This window comes from Lepisosteus platostomus, chromosome 7 (assembly GCF_059453375.1).
Source record: "Lepisosteus platostomus isolate fLepPlt1 chromosome 7, fLepPlt1.hap1, whole genome shotgun sequence".
NCBI lineage: Eukaryota > Metazoa > Chordata > Actinopteri > Semionotiformes > Lepisosteidae > Lepisosteus > Lepisosteus platostomus.
In genome coordinates this window covers 41,531,756-41,548,193 of record NC_142617.1, presented here as the reverse complement: position 1 = coordinate 41,548,193, position 16,438 = coordinate 41,531,756, and the positions used below count along the sequence as shown (strand labels likewise).

The 16,438-nt window shown below is 41.6% G+C and overlaps 1 protein-coding gene across 4 annotated transcripts in view; it reads left to right on the top strand.

Annotated features, from left to right (window-relative positions):
- atp2b4 (ATPase plasma membrane Ca2+ transporting 4) overlaps positions 1–13,922 on the top strand; it is an 88,124-nt gene extending 74,202 nt beyond the window's left edge. For 3 of the 4 annotated variants that reach the window (XM_088640451.1, XM_088640449.1, XM_088640450.1), the window contains one exon: positions 8,967–13,922. In XM_088640451.1, coding sequence (XP_088496577.1) covers positions 8,967–9,278 — 312 coding nt within the window. In that variant the 3' untranslated portion in view covers positions 9,279–13,922. Of the gene's footprint in view, positions 1–2,494; positions 2,712–8,966 lie in introns of all 4 variants that reach the window. The other variant, XM_088640452.1, reaches the window with a different exon arrangement.
- Positions 13,923–16,438: the final 2,516 nt, after the last annotated feature.

The following is a 16,438-nucleotide window of genomic DNA, read 5'->3' as shown; positions in this document are numbered from 1 at the left end:
ACGCCTTCAAACCTGTGTTTTCCAAGACCAGAGAAGAGAGGTTTGTGGTCTCTAGCAGGAAGTGATAAAATATAAGAGTGCAGCTGGAGGCAAATCTCTCTCCCCCCCCCCTCCCCCAGTGACACTTTTTTGTGATGAAAAGCACAAAAACTGCAGTTAAGCCATATATGGATTGTGCAGTTAAATTTCATGCGGATGTGTGGTAGGGGGGAAGTGGGGGTATTTTTAACATCGAGGCACAATCTTCTCTTCACAGATTTCTTTTAAAAAATACATAGCCGCCTCAATGAAAGTCACCGGGGGCAAACCGGTGTGTAATATACGAAAGATGCCCTGTCCCGTTTCATTTTTCTCTTAATGAGGCTGTTGAACTAATGGGTTTTTGGACATTTTACTTTCGAAGAATGATATTCATTAATTCACCAGTTTTGTCCAGTTCAGTAGATACTATAAGCAAAGTAGTTTTTCAGAGGATAAAAGAGCACTTTTACAGAGGTAGGAACCTAATTCACCCACCTCGGAAGCACAGTACCTTCCTGGGTGACATACAGCAGCCTTCCTGCACAACAGACCAGGGGGAGCAGTGAGAAATTACTCCACCAGTTGAAGTAAAGGGGGTCTTTAGGGAGACCAGAATGTATGATCCCAGAGTGGAAATTTGCCAGGATAGTAGGCAAATAGCACCTCCTATAGCAGTGCATCTCCCATCACTATGCTGAGACATTGGTTTGGAAATTCTAATCCAGAAGGAAGATCGCCACCTACCGGTCAACCAAGACCGCAACTTACAGCAGCAACCTGATTTGTCTAAAAGGTCTCCCATCCTAGTGCTGAGCAGGCCAGTCCCTGCTGCAGATATTCTGACATCTCACAATCAAGCTGGAAGGCACTAATGCTGCTGCTAACTAAACTGTGGATTTAGCAAAGGGATATTTTCCAAGTTTATTTACTGATTATTTTAGCAGCAAAAATGTTAATCTGAACAAATTGATTGATTTTACTGTAGATGTCAGCTTGTACATATACAACATCATACAGTATATGTCTTTAAAACTTAAGGAAGTAGTAAATAACATTCGTGGAAATTGTCGTCAACTGGACTCATTGTCCAATACCCAATACCATCAGTGCTAGCCAAACATCTAACAAAGTGAAACATTTAAAGGTAGGCATTATAAAACAGTGAAGCTTAAGCCTTCATTGAGGAGCACAAATGAGAACTACTTGTTCTCCAGCTTACTAATTATTGGTTTATTAATAGAATATTTTGTCTTTACCTGCACTCTAACTTAAGGATGGAAAATGCACAGGCAAAAGAAGAATCCATGTGTAATCACAGTATAAAAATATTGCCAAGATATTCTTCAGGAGTGTTATGGCAAATTGTTTTTGTTGAGACAGAATGCACTGCTGCGACAATGTTGGTTAACATTTGGAGCACAGTGTGTATTCTTTTTCTTTTCCTTGCAGATTAAAAATTTATGAGACCACATAAACACTAGCACATGGACTGCCATCCAGAACTAGGCGTACAAAAGCCTAGTTTAATGTTTCTCGCATAGTAGCACACCCACGCTCGGCATATTGTATCCATACACTGTTAAAGTCTCCCTATATCTCCTCTTCTAAAAGGCATCTGCTTGCAAGCTGTTGAGCACTGCATTGTACTTGTGCAGTTGTACACCTTTGGTACTTGTGCGGTTGGCTTTATTTTCCATTTTTTTTCTCCCAGACTGATTCTCTGATTTTCTTTTTTTTATTGGTTTCCTCCTGGTTCTTGTTTCATCAGCTCTTGTAAATGGGAGGAGCTCTTGAGTCTGTTGTAGAGGTTTTTGTCTTCTAAACATCTGGGTTCTCTCTGTCCTATGACTTCATCTCCTGTGTGCTCATTCCGCCCACTTTTCTCACCTGTGTCCTCCTTCCCTTGTTCTGTAACCTCTCTGTAAATACAAATCCTTAACAGCAAGATTTCATCTCCTGCAGTTTAAAGAGGTTAAGGGTTGATCACTAGCACTCGCCAGACATGTGCTAATGGACCCAGTTCATGTTTTTGCTTTGAGTGCTGATGTCTGGTTTGCTTTGACAATCTCAGAATGGAAGCCATTGATTAGCAGGTGATTTTGGTTCAAAATAACATCTTAGTATTGGAGAAAAAAAGCAAGTAAGCATTTGTCTGATTTATTCAGCCTTAGATTCCCCCTTTCCCCAACCCCTCATGGCGTCCTCCAATTTCTGTGCTGCCAACTACTTCCCTGCCTCTTTTCCTGCCTCCATCCCTTCCCTGAGCTGTGTTTGCCCATGTCTGTTCCTTCTCAACCCCACCACCTCCCTCCCATACCTGACCCTCCCATACCTGCTCTCAGGTCTCCTCCCCCCTGCCCCCGTCCCTTCCTCCCTCGCTCTCACTAACTGGACCGTGATTGGTTATTTCTCTGTTCACGCGTGCTCCGCCAGCCCATGGCGGGTCTCCCTCTTACTCTCCTGTTCTTTGCAGATGGACGTTGTTTATACATTCCAGACGGGCGCGACAGCAGTGCCCGGGGCCCTACGTCGGCAGCCCTCGGTGGTCAGCCAGCACCACGACGTAAAAACTGTTTCTAGCCCCGCCCATGTAGCGATTTCCTCTTCCTCCTTGTCCGCCAATTCTGCCGCCACTAGTGCTGCCGCTCCACCGCCTGTCACAGCCTCCGCTTCCTCTTCTACTGCAGGCAGTGAGTGTGCGGTGTCTCTACCAACCAAAGCTGCATGATCTAATTAATGATTGTTAACTGACAATGCCAATAATAACCACCTCTTCTCTCTCTCTCTCTCTAACTCACTCACTCACTCGTGTGCGCACACACTTGTGTACAGCGGCTGCGTTTTGAATCGCTCTGCATCTCTACCTCTTTCTACCTTGTGCATTGCATTGTTTTTTCCAATTCTTTGCATACAAACTTGCATGAGTTAACCCTCGGAAGTTTGGCGTGGAGCCCGCCGACCCCTCCACCACCGCCTCCGCCTCGTCCTTAGCGAGTCAAGTTCATGCACAGCCTTAGGAGAATGAAAGGCTAATCACTGCCGGCCTATCCAATTTCATTCCCCCTAATTGTTCTTCAGCAAGAACAATAAGTATTTTGCTTTTGTTAATGACTTTTTTTTTTTACTTTGAAAAATTACACTGGTAATTCAAATCTTCAGAGAATAGACCACGATCGCATCCACCCTTTTATCTACCCTGAAACGCTAATGCTTTGTGTGATTATGTAGGCGTTGATCTTAAGTAGTGCAAGATTTTAAATGGGGAAAAAAGTAACTCCCGAGGGTTAACGGCACTATAAATAACCATGCATCTCTTATTTTCCGCGGCTGCCTGCATCTTGAAAATCTGTATCTCTCTCACCCCATAATGCCTTATTGCCAGCTAGATTTGCCACCCATTCTAATTTGTTGGGAAAAGCATGTTTGCTCAAGTGGCATGTCAGAGCTGGATGGCTGGACTTCTGTGGTGTTCCGAGGCTGGGAATTGCAGAGGGCGAGACCGGCACCACTCCATTCTCCAGGGAGCAAATGAACGTGTCATTGTAGACAACCACCTATAACCCAAGGGGAACGGAGAACCTGAGTCAGCACAATGCAGTTTTTATCAGCTTGCTGAGGGACAGAGAAATTCATTGCAATGAAAGATTAGAAAAAAAGAGTCTGGGCAATAAAACGTTGACAATGGATGTGTAGCCCATGGCATCAATTCAGATGCCGCTGTTCAGAAAAACCCATAAGGTTGCTCTGCACAGTGAGTCAGCAGAATATATCAAATTACTCCTCTGACACTTTGAAGACACTGTTCTCAGTGTGTTTTTGCAGGGATTATGAAATTACCCTTCCTTTCTCCTTGAAAGAATTTGGGTTAAAATGTGTCAAGCTGCTTTTTTAGTAAAAATGTGCCTCACTACATAATTTAAAATCCTGCTCCTAGATCAACAGCTCTAAATGAAAAATAATCTCTACAGAAGATTGGGTGCATGTTGTGCTCTGTAGTGAAAGGGACTGTCAAAATCGCCCTCTTCCTGGGCTGCTCAAGTCCTGTTTTGAAGCTGATCGGGCAGATAGAGCCTTGAGAGGCTCCGACGCCCTGAGCACAGCGTGTGTGTGTGTGGTGCTGGTGCCCTCTGCCACCCAGCTTGCTGCGCCTTCAGGAAGGTGCCAGACCCACAGGGCACCGAGCTGCACGAGAAACTGCTCTGCTGCAGCAGATGCCCCCTCTCTGCCGATCGGCGCTGACCTCCTGCTCTCTTCTTTTCACTTGGTGTCCCGGGAGGAGTTATGACTCAGAGCTGGGGGGTTTCTCCACCTCGATAGCGGCTTTTCTTTCTCCTGGACTCTTGACGGTAGCCCTTGCTTTTTCAGACCTGCCGCAGAATTATTTGTACAGGCCTGCTACAGCTGCTCATCAGCTGAGGGGGGCAGTGTTCTGAAAGCAGGGCTTTTAAAAGAGCTTCTAGAAAGATCCTTGGATTGTGTCATTTCTGAGGAGAAGGGAAAGGTAATATGCGTGTTGCATACTGTAAATTGAATTTTTCTAATTTCCCACAGACATTGCCCAGCTTTAGGAAAATTTAGATTATTTTAAAAAGCATAACATAGAATTTAAAAGTAAATATTTGGGACCATGCCTTACTTTTTTGCCATTCTACATCTATAGGTAAATTCAATATTTAAAATATTGAGTATTTTTACTAGTTGTGTTAACTCTTATCATATCCTCGTATGTCCTCAGGTAGAATACTTCTTTATAGTCTCAGTGCCATAATTTAAATCTGCAGATTTATGTCATAATACAAAAAACAAGCTGATTTGATTACTGATCAGGGAAAAACAAACCTTCAAGCCTAATGCAAACTGGAAATCTGGATGACAAATTCAATTATTTGTGAGATTGGGTCAATTTCAGTGCAAGAGCTTGTTAAAATTCCTATCTTGGTGCTAGAGCCACGAAACAGCTCAGGTCTGTGTCCTATCTCCAGTCTGTTCAGCTCACTGGATTACTGCTGGATTTCATTCACTTAACCAAATCTCCTTACATCTTTTCCACTATTCATTTTGAGCAACCAAGACTGCGTGCACTCTGAATGCATTGTTCTTTGCCTGTCTGTCATTCTATCCTGCACACCTGTCTCTCTCTCACAGGGTTTGTTCACTTCCTTCCAGCAAATCACAGAGGCAGGTGGGCTCCCAGGAGAAAACATTTAAAGAATTAAAAAGCAGCTTCTTTATGTGATGGGACCTTCCTGCTGTGAATTAGAACATCTGTTAATTTAGAAATTCTGCCTTCTGATCCTGTTAAAAAGGCAAAGCCGTGAGAGAACAAAAGTTTTTTCTTGAAATCGCCAGACTTGTCATTTTGAGCTGCCTCATTTTGAAATTCTGAATCTGTTCTGAATTGACATTACACTAAAGGCCTCTTACTAGTACTGAAGAGGTAAAGATCTCCATCTTCAAGCCAGATCCTAGACTTTAATGCTAGGTTTTACTGGTCCAGTGACCACGGATTATCTTGCCATGTCTCATTGTCGATGCTGTTCTATCCTATTTGACATGTCTTGGTTTTGTACAACTGCCTTCTGACCACAGAGTTTAATTAAACTCAAAATAATATTCATTAACATTTAATCACCTTATTGTATTCAGACGGATAATTTCAGTGTTGTATTTCCCTGAAATGTGGAGTAAGAACTTGTTACAGAGAGGAAAACATACATTAAACAGACTTTATTTTTAAAGGTTAATTTCTATTTTTTTCCCCTGGCTGATGTTCCTCATTTGCTTTTCCTGTTCCCTTTGAGATTATTTAAATTAATATGGACAGCATTATTTGTTGCAAGGGCTGCCTTGAAGATGGCTAATTAAAATAAGTCTGGTAAACTGGAAAGGCACTACTGTTGTCAGAATTTAAACTTCGTTATCATGTTTAATTAAGCTGCTCTTTAATTCCTAACTGGGAGTCCGCCTCTCCAGAAGTTCTGCATCAGCTACTGTACCTACAGCAAAAAACTTCAGTAGTTATTATAAATAGCAGAAGGAGTCTGTCTTTCTCGGTACTTCTTGTTACAGCATGGTGAGTTAAGAGCATGCTGTGGGTGGAGCTTCCACGCTCCCTTCACGCTATTTCCCCACCAATTAGTGGGAGGGGTTTCAATAGGAAGTATCCTCCCACAAGCTGAAATCAACAGACAGCTTCCTGACATACTTTTACAATGTGTAACTTCATGAGTTTTTTTTTTTGTGTTTGCATTGTTCTTTGTGATCAGTGTTGAGTGCATTTAAGTGAGACACAACTAGGAAATAACCCTTTCTGTAATGTATAATCTCCCTTGGTTTTAACAGGTTTTATTGAATTTAGACATATCGTTGGAGCATGACTACCAATTGTATACGTCTTAATCTCCATGTTTCCCATTGTAAACTGGGGGCATGTGCCATAAATTTCAGTGCAAAATCAAAATACTGTACAGAAAGGGTTACAGCATCTGTAACAATTAGGTGTGTTATATATGTAGGTAGATGGCTGGATTTCTTTTCCCAAAGTGGGAACTGGTGATGTAGGGGGTGTGTATTGCTGTTTTTACCAACGATTATCTTTTTATCCGAAACTGGTGATTGCATTTCTGTGCTTACAGAATACCAAAATATTAAAATACGTACCAAAAAGTGAGATGACCGATAAATTCCGAATACCCTTATTAAAAATTTTCTGGAGAAAAGGTTTTAGTATGGTCTAAAGGTTACTATACTGGCACTTTTATTCTAAGCTAATTAGTAAGTCAGTACTCACAAACTAAGTCGTTTTTATGTCCCGGATTGGCTGCAGTTCATATTGGTCTCAGTAGAATTAGAAAAAAGACTCTAGAACAGATTAACAGCCTAATGACATTTGTTTGGAATAGTTGTTTACTGAAATCTATGTAACTATGTACCGCGACAATGAAATTTTAAATGACCTCAGTATTTTGCTCACTTGTCAGGAGCAATGAATGTAGAGTCTATTACTTTATGAAGTATTAAACTAGGAAACATTTTCCTCATCTGCCAGTGGTTCCCAACTCTAGTCCTGGAGAGACATGATGTCCTATACGTTTTGCTCCAGCTGAGTTCTTAATCGCAAACTGTTTTATTTCAATTTCCTATTTGGGGCATATTTGTACATTTGCTTTCAGCTCTTAAAAGGTCAAGTGGGGTTTGTAGCGGGTATGACACCCATCTGAGTTTCAGACCAGCTGCCTGGAATGTAACCAACTGGGCCTCTGCTGAAGGACAGGGTGGGAGTGACAGAATTGAATTTGAACGCATGTGTGTGTCCGTCGCCTAGTAAGATCAGTTAGTGAGAGTCCGAAATAACAGCTAGCACATGAAGGGGAGGCTGCGTCCAGTTCTGTGTGCTGGAGCAGTTGGAATCAGTACCAACATGTGGGTGGGTATCTCTGCCACCAGCTGAAGAAAGGGTTTGATAAAAATCTAAGCAAGCAAGCAGATCCAGCCAGTCTGCTGTTAGCACTGAGGAATAAGAGCTCGGCTGGAATGAGCCCCAGCAGCGTTGGGAACTGCTGCCCTGTGCAGTCCGATCGCTTCCACCTCAGGTGTGCCTGCACACCCCCTGAAGCCAGCGGGGCGCGAGATGTGGCCGAGCTCGTTTCCAGCTGGTTTTGCCCCATTCAGCCGCCTTTTGTGGTGAACATGAGACCTTTCCTTTAAAGGCAATATCTTTCAGATAGGAGCAGTGGTACTGATCAGTAAGGTTGGAGTTTCTGTTTAGTTCTAGCCACCCATTTCTTTTCTTTCCATTTTGTTGGCCTGTGCCTCCTTATGTGATTCTATTATTTTGTATGTGTAATTCAGGGTGCTTCTTTAATATTTTTTCTGCTTCTTTTGTTCTACTGTTTGAATACTTTACAGATACCTGTAGTATAGAATTAAGAGTCTGGATTCGTGCTCTGTTATTTTCAGTAACCCTTCTATTTAAGTTTTATCTGAAATGTATCCAGAGCTGTGTTATTGTGCCAGGAGGATGTGGAGGTGATCCACCAAGGCTTTTGATTGTATTAACTGTCACCTCTTACTGTAGATCCGCTAAAAACGTCCGTTAAATCTAAAATTTAAATTAAGCATAAGAGCTGCTCCTGAACAGCTCTGCCCGTTTCCACTTTGCTGCTTGTGTTATCTCGGATGTGTCATTGGTGTTGTGCACCTCGGAAACACCTTCTGTTTGCCCTTGTGAATGACTTCCCATCTGTCTTCCTCACCGTGAGATGTTATCTGCATGTGTGCCTGTGCGTATTCAGCCCAAACTGGGCATCCGCTGCATCCATTAGATTGGCGAAGTAAATTGTTTCACAAGACTCCTGAAAATGTGCCCTAGAGAGAATTTGGGAATGCATTTATTACTTTTCTAGAAGAAAAGAAAAAGATGTTGCCTTTATTGCTTCTTGCATGTTTGCCTGATTGTTAGGAGCTTTTCTGTGTTGTTGTGTTGTGAAATCTGTTTACCTATGAACTTATTATATAACTTGTGTTTCATCATGGTCACTTGCATTTTCATTTAAAGGGTTGTGATTTTTTATTTATTAATTGTACCCCTCACGTACCATTCTCCCTCCCCCCCCCCCCCCCAATACCTTTTTATGTTTCGTTGTTCTCTTTATGATGTATTTATTGATTGCCTTTTTGTTGTTGATGTTGCCGTTACCACGATCTGCCAGCTTCCTTCCAGCGGTGGTTTATAAAAAAGAACTAATTATGACAACAGTGACAGCCTCATCTCTCATCTCTCGGAGCTCTGACCATTTTGTTCTTGCAGATAAATCCATAACACCTCCGCTTCCTACTCCACCAAAAAAAAGCTTGACAAGATCAAAACAAAAGGGGAAAGACGTGAACTAACTGTTCTTTTTCTCTTTTTTTTTATTTGCCCTTCTCTTTTCCTGCTCCCCCAGATTAAAGTGGTGAATGCATTCCGTAGCTCCTTGTACGAGGGCATAGAAAAGCCAGAATCCAGAAGCTCCATCCATAACTTCATGTCCCATCCCGAGTTTGTCCCCCTGGCAGAAGAAGAGTCCAGGATCCCCGGAAGCAAGGAAAGCAGCGTTGAGGTTGAGGGTCTCTCCCGCTCCCCAAAAGGAAAGGGGGGTGCAGGGACGCACACCCCCAACCGCAACAATAACGCCTTGGACATTGTGGCTGCCCCCTCCGGTGGCCCCTCCACCCCCCCAGGCAGCCCCCTGCATAGCCTGGAGACCTCGGTCTGATGACCTTTGAACTCTGAACGCCGCAATGCAATCGGGAGAGTGAGCGCGGTCTGCGAAGGATGCACGGTTTCAGAAAAGCTGCAAGCCCACTGACGGGCACCATCGTGGTTGTGTGAATGAACGTGTGTGTGCAAGTGCGCACGGGGTGGGGGGGGGGGTGTGCGTCCTCTTGTGGGCGTATTGTGCGCAGGCACAGTGCAAACACATCTGGTGGACAGGAGAGCTTTAGATGTACTCCAGCTGCGGATATTGTAGCCTTTCCTCTTATTCATGTACCCCATCAAACTTAAGTTTGTTTCTTTTTTTATTGCTCTTGTAGATTAAGAGACCACAGTTTTCATTTCAGACTTTATAGATGGACAAGACTGTGCACTACTCGGGGTGTAGAATATTCACATGAAACCATGTATACATTTAGGCTCAAAACATCAAATTTAAACAAAATTCATAATCGGGGTTTATAAATGGGTGTAAAGCCATTTAAATTTGCAGAGTCGTACATCCTCTCCCGACTACTAAAATATAAAAATCCCAGTCTGCTTTTTTTCCTCTTAACCTGTTTGCAAGCAACGTTGTGTGTAAATATGTGAGTTTGCTTCTGGATTTTGTTTCTTTGGTTGTCATTCAGAAGTAAACAACATTCAGATCGGAGCAAGTGGAGTTTGGATGGTAAAAAAAAGTAAAAGCCATGCTTTCCTGTTTTTATCAGTGAATGTCCTGAAGAGACAAATCTGCATATTGTTTTTGTTTTCCCTTGTTTTATATGCATATGTTTGGAAGGAGAATCCGGAGAAAGATGCATTACTTGAATGAAATGAACTATTAACACGCAGACAGTACACCTGCAAGCGCCTGTACCGTGCTGAGAGCGCAGTCAGTGAGCGCCCCCTGTTAGAAGCTGGGGGTAACGACAACGTGGAAACTCCACAAGTATGTAAGTGCGCTCACCTTCTGCCAGTTGTCGTGGGTGTCACGTACAGCGTAAGCAGACATTCGTTTTACGTGTTTCAAACTTGAGTAAAAATCATACTTGGTCATATTTATTTTCTCTAGGTACTGCTCACCCTGTGTGCGATGTACATATGTCTTTCATACAAGACATTTCTCTTTTTTTCAGATTACAGTTAAGTGGGTCTTTGTTTCGTTTTTTGCTGGGGGGGGTGGCTGTGAAAATTTAAAAACACGATAAAGCGCACATTACAAGCTTTTCTTTCACAAAACTGATTAAAATCTGTGCGTGGACATGCAACGTTTTTTTTTTTACAGAAAGCTTATTTTTTACCTCTTGATTATCGGTTAAAGGCGCAAATTCCGATTACTCCTTTCTCTTTCCGCCTCCATTATTATTTTTGTTATTGTTCGCTACGATTTGCTCTCAAATACAATCCCGGAGCTCTCTGGAGCCACCGGTGTATCAGCTGGGTTTCAAGTTTGCACCCAGAGTCCCTTCTGGTACAGCAGTAAACCGTGCATGTTTAAATGACATCAAAGTACTTAGTATATAGCAAAGATAAAATATATATGCAACAGAAGTCCTTTGTTAAATCCAGTAGCTGTTCTTTTTGTCCAACATATAAACTGTATAAATAACATGGACTGCTGGTTTTGTGACCTGGAGGATGTATCCTGATTCTAATTACTGTAGTACTGCCACATAGCTAACCTTTCTTCATACTAAAGTCTCAGAAAAACTATACAGGACTTTTCTACTCTGCTACCTAGTCATAGCCATATTTCTTAGATTATTTTTGTATCCCGTTTGCTTTTCTATTTCCGCAGTTTTCCAACACCAAAACAAAAGACACTGCCTGTTCGAGGACCACTGTAACGTTTACTAAAAAAAAACCAGCAAATCTGTGTTGTGTTGCGTTTCCCCCTGCTGGTGATAAATCAGCCTTTTTGTCTTTTTATCTCAAATACAGATAGATGGGGAAGTTTCTTGCATAGCTTTCACAATCATCAAAAGCAGAAAGTATACCCAGTGTTTTGTTCTTTATTTTTTATAAGTCTTCTGTATTTTTATATTTAGAACTTTTTAATATATTCAGTATATACAAAAAATCTTAAAGGCATTTAAATTAAAAACAGTAATAGGATTAAGTCATCTTAGAGTATATGTATTTATGCCATGTTAATAGACCGTTTTAGGCCACTTTATACTTTGGCCACTAGAAAAATCGCTCGTTTACCAATCAAAAGCCATGTCATTGGATGACGTTGCAACTCCTGGGAGTTCGTTATCCAATCAGCTTTACCGACCTCCCTTAGTGTGACCACATCACCCGCAGTCCTATTTTTGACGTCTTCTCCCTGTTGGCTTTCCAGTCGTTCTACGTTACAATTTTGAGACGTCTGCGTTCTCAAGCAAAATCGCATATTTCAGTCATTTTTATTATTTTTATCGTATTTATTATTTGGTAATTCGTCGGCAAGTAGTACTAATCTGAGTTTAAATGGAATTTAACTGTTGCTCTTATAAGAAAGATAATTGAAGTGTATTTTTTTCTACATGAATCTTTCCTGTATTGTTTCCGATCTTACCAGGTGAACGACTGCGAGAATCATAGAGGAATGGTGCTTTAGATGTCTTGGGTTTTAGAGGGCAAATGTTATATACGTACGTGATTTTTAATTAAACATTGTAATAAAGCAAAATGAGAAGGGATTTTCTGCCAAGTCTTGCTTTGGTTCACCTTCCAAAACGTGTTGCCATAGGAAACGCAGCCAGGTTCAGGAAGAAAGCAATACTTTTCTTCTGCTCAGTAACTTTAAAATGCCTTTTCTGTGCTTAAGGTTCTGCCAGAAAGTAAAAAGAAAAAAAAAAAGCTTATTCATATTACAGTGCTTCACAAATAAAGTTCTGAAAACGGGCAATTGCTGATACCCTTGTATTTGTTTAGAACCCTCGATTTGTTGTCGCTTTTATTTTCAGGTAGATTCATATTTCCCATATCTGTCCATCCCACGGAAGAATGTTTCCCTTTTTCGTTTGGTTTGCTTCAGTGGCGTTTGAGGCGCTTTCTCTTGTTTTCCTCAACCTGCCGCTTTCCTGTTTCGCTGGGCTGTGTGTGGTGTTTTAATGTGCTTTCCGTTGCCTAATTCTTGGTAAGTGTGCAGATGTTTGTATAAGCTTTTTTTGTCATCTATTCTTTATTCAGTGATGTGCAAGGGAAACAGAGGGGTCATATTTTTGTTCAGCTTTTTTTTTTCTTATTTGGAGGGGGCGGCGGGAGGGAGGAGGTGTTATAGGAAAGTAAATTAAAATGTGCAAAAGCCGAACCAAAGCCATTGTATTGTTTCCTTGTTGCCCTGATGAAACTGCCATGTGATTAATTTTATTGCACTGGTAACAGTTATGTATATTTTAAATAAATCACTATTAAATTATGTTGGCAGATTGGCAACTACATTTAATTTCAGAGCTGATTTTCACTTGCACCATTTTTAGAAACATGGTATTTGGGTTTTGGTGAGGAGAACTGGTGGGAGGGGGATATGTACCGCTATATCTTAATTAAACGACGAATTTTAGATACTGGGGTAGCCAAAAACTTTTACTTTTACATTGCCTCACCTGCAATGTAATCGGATATAAATGTAATTATTTGCTGAAGTTAAATATAGTTTCACTCTGAGAACATTCAATTTTTCTTTTTAAAAAAACGTGGGACATAAATTGAGATTCAGTCAAATTCAGCAGTTCTTCTTATTACAAGCACTGGTATTATTTTTGTATAAAATATTATGTGGTATGCATGACTTTAACAATTTGGTGGTTCAAAGCAATATGTACCCCTGGTGTGAGTGGTATATTATTGATGTCCTGTGTAGCCTAAAATCATGCTGTACTTAAACAAAATATGCGTTTGGAAAAACTAAAGAAAAGCAACAAAAAAATGTTCAGTATATGTGTTCAGTGTTCTGCATGTTTATATACTGTATGGAATGAAACATCCAAAATGTTTGACTTGCTTCCAAGATTCCCAGTTTAGGCAGCCAGACACACACAGGAACACAGACTTGCTGCCGTGCGCGCACACACACAATCAGACGCTCATCATGTCATTTCTCAAGCCCTGCGTGGGTCACGCCAGGCCCACGCAAGCTCGCCAGGAGGCAGTGCACACATCCTGAGGAGATACTGTTCTAGATGGGCTAAGGAGGAGAAATAATACTACAGCATTTTGAATTTTTTTTCCCCACCGAGAACTCGGTTTAGGTGCTGGCTCTTTGCCCGTTCGCCAGTTCAGAAAATTCTTCTGTCCGCGGCCGGTGTGCTGTATTCTGCTCCCGGTCGCCCGCCTTGCACCCCGAAGGGCGTGATGGTCCGTGGTTGCAGAGAGGGGCCCCGCCTCGGCGCGCCCCATGTCGCGGTCAAGCGATCCGATGTTGTGTAGTTTGGGCCGCTAGAAAATCCCACCTAGTTGTCTGTTGGTTGCCGGAAAGGTGTTTTCCTTTGATTCATTCTTCTACAGTTTTTTTGGGGGGGCATGTTTCTTATAAAGGCCTTTCGTGTCATTTTGGGCGGGGAACTATTTACCCAGTGCCAGGGTAACCATCCTGTGTTATCTGTCACGCACATGTTGTCATCAGTACTACATGTTTTGCTTGTTAAACCACAAAGTAAAACCTCAGAAATCAAGACTCTGAGTTTTTTTTTTTTTTGCATTCATTTTGCCAGCAGTCTACAGGGCTGACCTTTCATACCATGTAAGAGGAAATGTATTGATCTTGGTGAGGAAGGTGGCTTGAAGGTATTAAAACCTTGTGCACTCTCGTGTGGCATCAGTTATCCATATAATGACATAGTGACACCAAATTGTGTATCATGTAAGGGAACACTCCTGATCTGCTCTTGAGGAGCTCAAAACAATGAATTGTAGGGTGAAGAGTTAGTTTGTGCTGCTCAGAAGTTGGGGATTTTCCCAGTAACTAAGACTAATACAAGCATGCTTCTGTAACAGCTGTTGACTCCACCTGTGAGAATGTACACCTTGTAGCTTGTATGTAAAAATCAGTTCAAGGTGGGTCTCTTCAGTGTAAACTAATTTGGATAGGTGACTGTGAAAAGATGGCACATTTGCATTTCCTGCCTCCCTTTTAACCTCAGTGCACTGAGGTATACATAAACATAGTTTCTCATTGCAAAAGTCCCCAAACTACTTTGCCATTCTTCACACCCATCATCAAAGGCCTATCATCTTGCAGTGCATTTGGCCCAGCCAACATTCTTTTTCACATCCTTTGGGAGCTTCTGTCATTAGGTGTAGTTTGGGCTGCATTTGCCCTTTTAAACCAGATTTCTCACAAAATGCAGCTCCCACATGTTCTGTAACAGTAAAATCAGGTTTGCACACAAGATCTCTGGCAGAGCTCGCTAGCATTTTAGAAAGCACATCCAGCTTTCCTGAGTATCTTAGGTCTTGCTTTCCCCTTCCCCTTATTTGTTTTAGCACCAGGAGGCTCCTGTAGTTCTGCAGTCCACTGTGAGGCTGAGTGAAACAAAGCCATAGTCACCAACCAGGTCTTCTGATGTTGGATTTAACTGTATCCTGTCTCCTGGTGCTTTAGCAATTATGCCCATTCAGCGAAGGCTTCATATTCCCTTCATCTGTGTTAGTCCATTTAGGCATTGTTTAAGGGCAAGCTCTTGTCTGCTCTCAAGGTTTGAGTGAGAATCCTCCTGGTTTCTCCCAAGGCTCATACCCGACACCCTCTTAACTGGTCTGCAGTACGTTAATCACGCCAATAGTGGATCTGCGTGCCTTTGCCACTGTCAATTACTGGATCTGTCTTCCAGTAAATATTGATTTGTCAGTTTTTGGCCCAACCCTGGTGCATAGTAGTACTACGGAAGTAGATTTCTGTTGTGTGTTCCAGGTTCTTTGCTTGGCCAATAATTGAGAACTAACAACTTCAAACCGAGGGCTAGTTTCTACTGAGCGATAGGATTTGCAGGTGGTTATGTATGGAACCATTATATTTTATCTTGATATCCTGGAGTCATATATTTGAAATAATCTGATGACAGTGTTAAAGAGCAGCCTCAATCTTTTATATACATTACAATCCTAAAGAAAAATGGTCGATTGACAGTGTCCAGTACTACAGTGCTGTCTTGATTTCTTAATGTTAATATTGCTCTTGCCGTGTGTTATTAGCCTCTCTGCTTTAGGCATCCTTTTAGTGTTGAACAGCAGCCCTGGCTCTTAATACGTCTCTGTGAGGACAGACAAAACATGAAAAAAGTCGCAGTTTTACAACAGGAAGAAACCATCAAGCAAGAGGCCTCAGACTTCCAGCCTAGGGTCTTCTGAATTACAGTTAACCACTAAATCATGATTGGCCACAACCTCCTTATAATGACGGTATACTGGAAGAATGAGCGAGTGAGAAACGTTGGAGGTTGAGGTCTCGAAGGGAGTGGGGTGAAATCGTGGTTTGTGCTCCCTAACACTCGCTAAATGAATTAGATACCAGTCCTCCATAGTCTTTGCAGGGAAATGAAGATTTGACAAATAGTATCTGATGCTACTGTATAAAGAAACAAGTCTGTCGCACTATTAGGCCTTGATTTACTTTGTCCTGCACTTTAGTTTCATTGGCTGAGTCATATAATTAAAACTAGTTTCTTCTGCCCTAATTTTCTTTGAGATTAGCTCCGCAGGAAAAAGGGCATTGGTTGTGAAATTGTGCTTTCCTTTGGCCAAGGTATATACAGAATAAGGTTTTGAGAGACTGTTGTACTGTGACACTTTTCTGATGGAAAAAAATAGAGACGTTATATTTTGTTACAACTGCAATTGTCCATTGCTATCTGAAAGACTATTATATGATTTTGGCACTTTGAGAAGGGGGCAGAGACATGCCATTTGCTTAGGGCATAAGGAATAACAGTTTGTTCAGTTTCATGCTGATGCAGGTTAAAACAGGGAAGGGTCCCCTGACGTGATGCTAAATGAAAGAGTTTATCAGAATTCAAAGATTGATGTAAACAAAAACAATTAAGGCATAGTGTGGAAAAATGTAATGCTGTTCTTATTACAACAAATAACATTTCTGTTAAAATAAATATTAATATTGCTATTAAAAATTAGTTTCCTGCTTTCGACTGCTTCTGGATATCTCCTTGTTCAGTGAAGACGTAGAAAAGTTTGTTA